Genomic DNA, 8,733 nt, shown 5'->3' on the forward strand with positions numbered 1-8,733 from the left:
TCTGTCTCCCAAGAACAAATTACTCCCTGAACTTTGGGCTCCTCAGCTTATAAAGAGTCTAATAATACAAAGAGCTCTAGTGGTTGCCAGGATGGGGGAAGGTGTGGGAAAGGCGTGCGCCACCACCGCCCGGTAGTTCAAGTAATTTTTAAAAAGGTTATGATCCCACCAATTCAAGTCGGTCTGTACTTTCAGTTACTCAGGAGGCAAATGTGGGAGGATGCCAAGTTCAAAGTCAGCCTGGGAAGCTTAGGTGAGAATCATCTCAAAAAAATAAAATGAAAAAGGGCCGGGCAGTGGTGGTTTAGGTCTTTAATCCCAGCACTTGGGAGGCAGAGGCAGGAGGATCTCTAAGAGTTCAAGACCAGCCTGGTCTACAAAAGCTAGTTCCAGTACAGGCTCTAAAGCTATAGAAAACCCTGTCTCAAAAAACCAAAAAGAAAAAGAAAAAGAAACAGGTGGAGGGGCTGGGCTGGAGTTCAGTGGTAAAGCGCTTGCCTGGCATGCTTAAAGTCCTAGGCTCCATTGCCATTAGCTCCACAACAAAACAAAACCCAGTTCTGGGGCCAGAGGGTTCTTTGAGAAAGCCAGTGTCAGGTGCTCTTAGTGAAAGGAGTAGTTGAAAGAAGCGCATGTGAAGCAGGATTCTAAACATTCTGCACATGCTGTTAACTTTGTGCTGAGAGTCAGTATTACCACCGTTTTGCAAGTGGAAAAGTGGAAGCGTGGAGAGCTACGTAGTGTGCCCCAGACACCCACTTGGGAAATGCCCAGTGACTGGCAGATGCTAGGGCACTGTGAGACAAAGAAGCATTTTAAAATCATGGGCTGCAACAAGAGACTGAGCTAGAATCATGGTACTGAGAGGTACGGGAGCTCTGAGGCCCGGGGGTGGGAACTGTGAAGGAATGTGTCTGTCGGAGGCCAGCTTGAGGAATGGGTGCAATTTGCAAGGGCCTGGGGTGGGGGAAGTCGAACAACTAGCCATAGGTGGGAAAGGCCGTGTGGTAAGGCAAAAAGCCCACTTGGGCTAGAGTAACAAGAGAGCACAGCAGAGTGGAAGATGAGCCATTTAAGATGGGGGAAGGGAGGTGGCAGGATGGCAGGATGGCTCAGTGGTTAAGAGCACTGGCTGCTCTTCCAGAGGACCAGGGTTCAACTACCAGCCTGGGACTCCAGTTCCAAGGGATCTGGCACTCATACAGGCATACAAGTAAAAGGGGTAGGGGAGGAAGCATTTTCCAAACCATTCAAAAAACAAAAAATCCAGGCAGACAGCAGATGGAGGGATGCTTTGCAGGGTGGATAAAACATTTGAACTTTATTTGTGGGCTGATGGAAATGTGCTGAGGATAACTGGGCAGGCACTCAGGGTGAGTTGACAAAGGTGGAATCTTTGACAAAGAGAATCTTGAGAAGCCATGTTGATGGTGGCAGTAATGGAGAGAAGGCTTCACAATGGAGGGACTTTGCTGCATCTGAGAGGCCCTGGGTGACATAGTCTTGAGTTAAAGAGAAGGGAGGACTCAGTGAGAGGATTAAGATGGGGGGGAGGGGGGGATGAAAGGAAACGACACTAAAGAGATGGCTCAGCGGTTAAGAGCACTGACTGCTCTTCCAGAGGACCCGGGTTCAATTCCCAGCAACCACATGGTGGCTCACAACCATCTGTAATAATGTCTGGTGCCCTCTTCTGGCCTTCGGCATACACACAGATAAACTATTGTATACATAATAAATAATAAATTAAAAAAAAAACAATTCCCAGCACCCACATGGCAGCTCACAACTGTCTGAAAATACAGTTCCATGAGATCTGACACCTTCACACCAATGCACATAAAGTTAAATAAATCATTTAAAAAAACAACAACAACAACAACAACAAAAAAAACCCAAAGAGGTCCAGGGTTCAATTCCCAGCACTCACACTGTGGCTCACAAGCTTCTGGAATTCCAGTTCCAGAGTTCCCTCTCCTGACTTGTGCGGGCACCAGGCATGTACGTCAGATACATAACCAGGGCTGAGGATGTTACAGGATGGAGAGTGTTTGCCAAGCATTCACAAGGCACCACATAAACTGGGCATACTATTGCACACCTGTAATGCCAGTTAAGCGGGAAGCACAGGAGCTCAAGGCCATTGTTAATTATGTCTGAGTTAGAAGCCCACCAGGGTCCCTTTTCCCAGTCTCTCTCTCTCTCACACACACATAATGAAGACTTTGATACCATATTTTAGATGTCCGTAACACTCCCGACCCCTTCCATTGTTGGGAATCAGATAAACAAGGGGTCCCATGCATATAAGGCAACGTTTTACCAACTGAGTTATATCCCAGTCCATGTGTGTTTGATCTTTTGAAGATACAAATACCTTCTAAATTAGCTGTCGGTTATTTAATTGGCTTTTACTTACTTTCAATATCTTCTTACTGAAATAACTTGGTGAGATCTTTTCTCCAAACTCCCAAAACATGTCTTCTCTCTGCTTCACCTCATCCAACCTTGTCCTTTTCCTCCTTCGGGGAAGCAATCTTGCCCACCTGAGTGGTAGATGTTAATGCCAATTTGCCTAAGGCTTGCTGTCCACAGCCATGGAGTTAAGTGGCATCCCAACAGTCCACAAATATCAGAGAGGCCAGTGTGGCTGAGGAACCATGTACGGTGAGGCCAGAGCCTGCCCTGCAGAACCTCTAAGCCCTTCCAAGAGCATGGGGGACAAGGGACACCTTTAAATGTGGGTGGCAGAGCAGGGGACTTGAAGGCAGTCGCCCCTGCGTCTCACAAAGCTTGTTTCCAGTCCTTGCCATGGAAATCGCACGAACTGGATGGGTCCTGGGTGGGGCCAGGAAAACACACTGGGAGGGTATTATAAAACCTATGGGCCATTCAGTCTTTTGTGTCCTTTTGTGAAGACTTGCAGCAGCTTGTTCCTTTGCTGTTTAATCTGACTCCTCTCCTTTGCAAACAGTAAGGTTACTCACGAAGAAAGCTCAGTAGGTACGGTGCTTGGTGCTTGCCACCAAGGCTGAGGACCTAAGTTAGGTCCCCAGGACCCATGTGATGGAAGGAGAAAACGGAAAAAGCCAGTTCTTACAAGTTGTCTTCTAGACACACATTGTGGTATGTGTGTGCACTTGCACATACGTACAATATGGATGAATGAATGTAAAAAAAAATTTTTTTTTTTGAGTCAGGGTTTCTCTGTAGCTTTGGAGCCTGTCCTAGAACTTGTTCTGTAGTCCAGGCTGACTTCGAACTCAGAGATCTGCCTGCCTCTGCCTCCCAAGTGCTAGGATTAAAGGTGTGCACTACCACCACCCAGCTTTAAATTTTTTTTATTTCACGTGCACTGGCATCTTGCCTGCACTGGCATCTTGCCTGCACTGTGTAAGGGTGTCGGATCCCCTGAAACTGGAGTTACAGATAGTTGTAAGCTGTCATGTGGGTGCTGAGAATTGAACCCAGGTCCTCTGGAAGAGCAGTCAGTGCACTTAACCACTGAGCCATCTCTCCAGGCCCATCTGTGACATTTTTCAAGGGTAAAATGTTACCACTATAACTCCTGTTATTAACAGCTTTATAATACTGAATATTCATTGCTTAATTCTAAAACTGGAATTTTTATTTTATAAAGGATATGTAACACTTTCTTTACCTTTAAAAAATATATTTTAGGGCTGGAGAGATGACACAGAGGTTAAGAGCACTGCCTGCTCTTCCAAAGGTCCTGAGTTCAATTCCCAGCATTCACATGGTGGCTCACAACCATCTGTAATGGGGTCTGGTGCCCTCTGCTGGCCTGCAGGCATACATACAGACAGAATATTGTACACATAATAAATAAATATTTAAAAATTATATATATATATATAAAATTTAGTTCACTACGTATAGGTGGGGGAAATGTAAAATTAAAAAAAAACATGCAAAGCAACCCTCACTAACATTATTAGATTGACAGTGGGCCACGCTTTTCTTCTGGTTTATAAACATTTGGATGGAGGATTAGATACATTTGCTGTTTGTTAGTCAGAAGGCAAGAAGCAATGGAGAATTAAATCATGCAGAGGGAAATCTAGGCATCTGAGCACTCCCTACTTAGAGTGTGATTCATGGTCAGAAGCACTGGCAGCTCCTAGGAAGTTGCTGGAATTAAAAAATCTTCGGCCTCACCCAGGACCCATGAGTCAGATGCTGAATCTCAACATGACCCCAGGGTCAACTTCAAGGAGCACCTAGATTTCTAAGTGCCGTCCCTCTGCACCTCTGGGGGTTGACGATTGTGCCTCAGAAGTGGCACACATCATCGTCCAGTGTGCAAGCCCATTTCCCTGCCAGGCAGAGACCAGCGAGAAGGTAGGGCTGGGGTTGTGAGCAGCTCTGGCTCTCCCAGTATTGCACATGGTGACAGGAAGCAGATATGGATACGTCCTGCTCTGTCTTTAGGAGCTTCGGGTGTGAAATCTGTTCAGAGGATCGTCAGTCTTTCCACAGGACACTTACTGGTTTAAAAGCTGAAGGCAGCTGGGAGGTTGGTGGCCCAGCATTCAGAAGTCAGAGGCAGGCAGACCCTTGTGAGTTCAAGGCCAGCCTGGTCTACAGAGGGAGTTCCAGGACAGGCTCCAAAGCTACAGAGAAAGCCTGTCTCGAAAAACAAAACAAAAAGAAATAAAGAAAAACAAAAGAAAGAAAGAAAGAAAGAAAGAAAGAAAGAAAGAAAGAAAGAAAGAAATAGAAAAGAAAAACCACAGTTCACCACACCTGCATCAAAGGCTGTTCTCAAAGTTTCTAGCTTTGCCTAAAGTTCTCTTCAGCATAAAGAACAAGCTGATGTCAACATGGGAGAAGTTCAACAAAGCTACTGTGTTCTGCTTACTTCTTGGAAGCTCAGACTACAGAGAGCTGTAAGGAACACACTGGGTCTGGACAGGCTCTGCGGCTCAGGACCCTCGAGGGGGACAGAAGTACTGCAATCCCTCCTTCATGCAGATATAACTGTTCCTGCCTGGAATGATCCAGAGGCCTCAGAGGCCTTTAAACCAGCTATGACCAGGACACAGCAGCGTTTGGGAAGAAATTCCTATCTACAGAAGCCAAACCACACTGCCAGCCTTCAGAGACTCATTGCTTAGATCACACTGGCCTTGAACTTGTGGCTATCCCACCTCTACCTCCCAAGCACTGGGACTCAACATGTATACCACCACACATGGATTTTTTTTTTGTCTAATTTTTTTTTTAGGTTTATTTTATTTCTCTGAGTGTTTTGCCTACATGAATGTATATGTACCACATGTATGCCTGGTCCTCTCAGAGATCAGAAGAGGGAATCAGATCCCCTGGAGTTTTGGATAGTTGTGAGATCCCATGTGGGTGCTGGCAACTGAATCTGGGTCCTCTGAAAGAGCACTTTCATCACCAAGCCATTTATCCAGCCCAGATGTTTTGTTTAAAGGTGGAGTTTGGAGCTGGGGGTGTGGCTATATTGGTAGAGCGCTTGCCTAGCAGGCATGAGGCCCTAGGTTCTATCTCCAGCATAAACTGGGCTTGGTGGCACAGACCTAGGACCCCAAGTCTTGAAAGTGGAGGCTAGAGAACCAGATGTTCAAGGCATCCTCAACCACACACAGAGCTTAAGTCTATCCTGGGTTATATGAGATCCTATCTCAAAATGCAATAAAAATAATAAAATGGAAATGAAATAAAGGAAATTAAGAGATGGGTTTGTTTCCTAGGCTGGACTTGAACTCCCAGACTCAGGTGATCATCTTCAGCCTCCCAAGCAGTTGGAATCACAAGCAAACAGCACCATGCCAGGCTTGGTATTACCCACCCCTCCCCTTCCTTTCTTCTCTCCTTCCCCTCTGCTCTATATGGGGATGGATCTGTTCCAGCCTGGGTGGAGCCCAGGGCCAACCACTGAATTATACTCCCAGCCCCAGTCTGCTATTTTCCAGTAGGGAAGAGGGAACGAAAGATCTGCCAGGCCATGTCAAAGATAAGACTCCTGATTTGATGCTGACATTCTGTGTAGGTGCTGGGGTAAGCATCACATCCCACGAGCCAATCATTTTTCACGACGAATTAGTAATTGGCACCCCCCCCACACACACACACACTAAACCCTAGCCTCATCCAGAACTCAGCATTTTCTTTCATTTGAAATTTTATTGTTGTTCCGGGTCACATGGTCTGTGCTTGCTGCTTGATCTTCCTCACCTTGTCCACTGTTATCCTGGAGGGTCATTCGGTCAGCAGAACTATAAAACCAAGAGGCAACCGTGTAAGAGGTCTCATCGAGTCTCATAGACAAACTGATGGATACAGCCAGACGTGGTGCTACCTGCCTTTAATCCCAGCTCTCAGGAGGAATAGGAAGGTGAATCCCTATGAGTTTGAAGTCAGCCTGGTCTGTGTAAGGAGTTCCAGGACAGCCAGGGCTACATAGAAAGTCCCCGACTTAAAAACGACAACAAAAATAACATGGTGGGGCCGGGCAGTGGTGGCGCACGCCTTTAATCCCAGCACTCGGGAGGCAGAGGCAGGCGGATCTCTGTGAGTTTGAGACCAGCCTGGTCTACAGAGCTAGTTCCAGAACAGGCTCCAAAGCCACAGAGAAACCCTGTCTCAAAAAACAAAAAAAAAAAAACAAAAAAAAAAAAAAAAAAAAAAAAAAACACATGGTGGGGGCTGGAGAGATGGCTCAGTGGTTAAGAGCACTGGCTGCTCTTCCAGAGGTCCTGAGTTCAATTCCCAGCAACCACATGGTGGCTCACAACCATCTGTAATGAGATCTGGTGCCCTCTTCTGGCATGTGGGCATACATGGAGGCAGAATGTTATATACATAATAAATAAATCTTTAAAAAAAAAAATAACATGGTGGTCACAAACCACATGGTTGGACTTTAGTTCTCCCACATGGCAGTGGACATGAACTAAAAATACTGTCAGAAGACAAGATGTAACCTCCCTTGGGTCCTGCCTTTCCAACAGGCACAGAGGAGCAGACAGAATACCCTTTCCCCATAGTAACCATCATTACTCCACACTGATCTTTGCTAGGCCATGGTAATATGTTTAAATCCATTTCACCCAGTATCTTTTCTATGTTCTTCTTAAATTACATTTTTATAATTGTGTGTTTGTGTGTGTGTGTGTGTTTCACTGGAGATCAAACCTAGGACCTCATTCATATCAGAACACGCTCTAGGCCTGAGCCACTCCCCCCCACCCCCCAGCAAAGAGTATCTGGGAGGATTCTGTTTGGCCCTTACCACTGAAAACCAGACCATTGCCCCTGCAGGAGCCAGGCCCCTAGGTCACAGCACTTGGTGGTAAAAAGCCTTTTCCAGAGCTTCCTAAGAAGGACAGGACACTCAGGTCACCTCAGGTCTACTCTACTGTGACAGGGTTCAGCTTCCCCATCTTAGCAATGTGTGGCCAGGTTCAAGGGCAATAGCCTTTGTGAAAGTGTTTCACAGAGGTCTGGTCTGAGTGCACAGTGCTCCTGTTCCCCTGCCCTCTGGTCCCTAGCCAAGCCCATCCATGTTCAACAGACAGCCTTGCCCACCCTATAATAAACTCTGAGCCGCCACCCATCCCAGCTACTGCCCTTCCGAACTAACACTCCCTCCCCAGTAACCACCTGCCACGGTTACTGTACTGCAGGCTGGCGAGCCTCCCGCCTGCTAGCACGGGGCCCTCTTCCTATCTGTAGGTATACTATTCCTCATGGAGGGCAGCATCTGGGGATGACAGGGAGGGGGGAAAGACACGAACATACAGACCTTCCAGCGATTCCCACATTCGTTGCATAAGACAAAGGTGGTCATGGGCTCATCAGCACTGCGCGTCTGCACCTAACGGAGAGAAGAATCATTCATAAGGTCACCCCACCACTACCACCACTCTAGGGCCGCTGTGGCACCCGCCATCTTCAGAAGTAAATTCAAATCCCACAGGCTGTCACTGATATTCACCGGACTTTGGTAATCTCCTTGACATGGATGTATAATCTCTTTTCCTCTGGTCATGCCTCAGCCTGGCCTTTGTACTTGTACTCTTGGTGAGCCTTCTGAACCCGTTTCTCTTCTTTTGCTCCAAACCTCACTTCTTACAAGAAGCCTTCCCAGACTCACCTCCTGAACACACTGTATCTGACATGCCCGTCTGAGCCAGAGGTGCCTGGGAAATCACCTTGTCTATTGTCACCCTGCAAGTGGCTGAGACCCAGAGAGGAAAGGGGGCTTGCAGATCACTGGGATGGGTTGGGTTATGCTGTGTTTCCCCATTTCCAGTCCTCTATATCCTTCAGGTTCAGAGACAAGGGTTTCCACCCCAAAAATCTGGAGTTCCAGCTGCCCTTCTGATTCTCTCTAAAGGCAACCTGGTGGCGTCTGCTGGGATCAGCAGTGGGGGCGGAGCCCTCTGCTGGTATGTGGCTCCAGCTGTCTGTCAGCCTTGTCGCCACACCCAGAGCGGTAAGGAGGAAGAGCAGGAGTGGGCTTTTGCAGGATAGACTAAACATTGCTAGCGGAGCAGCTCACTTCTGAAGGGCAGTGCTGTGCAAGTGCCCAGAACCCTGTCTAGAACAGACAGGAAGGAACACAGGAGCTTTCACAGATGTCCCCCAATTCCAGAACTGGAACCCTTCAAAAGAACTTTCCAGAAAATAAAATGGGTGACTATATTTCCACTGTAGCCACAGGATACTGAGGGCCGTTGC

General features: G+C 47.2%; 1 protein-coding gene across 1 annotated transcript in view; it reads right to left on the reverse strand.

Moving 5' to 3' along the window:
• Positions 1-6,179: 6,179 nt before the first annotated feature.
• Tcea3 (transcription elongation factor A3) overlaps positions 6,180-8,733 on the reverse strand; it is a 26,013-nt gene continuing 23,459 nt past the window's right edge. The window contains exons 10-11 of the mRNA XM_005353020.3: positions 7,796-7,867; positions 6,180-6,266 (exon numbers count right to left, since the gene is read on the reverse strand). Coding sequence (XP_005353077.1) covers positions 6,258-6,266; positions 7,796-7,867 — 81 coding nt within the window. The 3' untranslated portion in view covers positions 6,180-6,257. The remainder of the gene's footprint in view (positions 6,267-7,795; positions 7,868-8,733) is intronic.

Source organism: Microtus ochrogaster, chromosome 10, assembly GCF_000317375.1.
Source record: "Microtus ochrogaster isolate Prairie Vole_2 chromosome 10, MicOch1.0, whole genome shotgun sequence".
Taxonomy (NCBI): Eukaryota; Metazoa; Chordata; class Mammalia; order Rodentia; family Cricetidae; genus Microtus; species Microtus ochrogaster.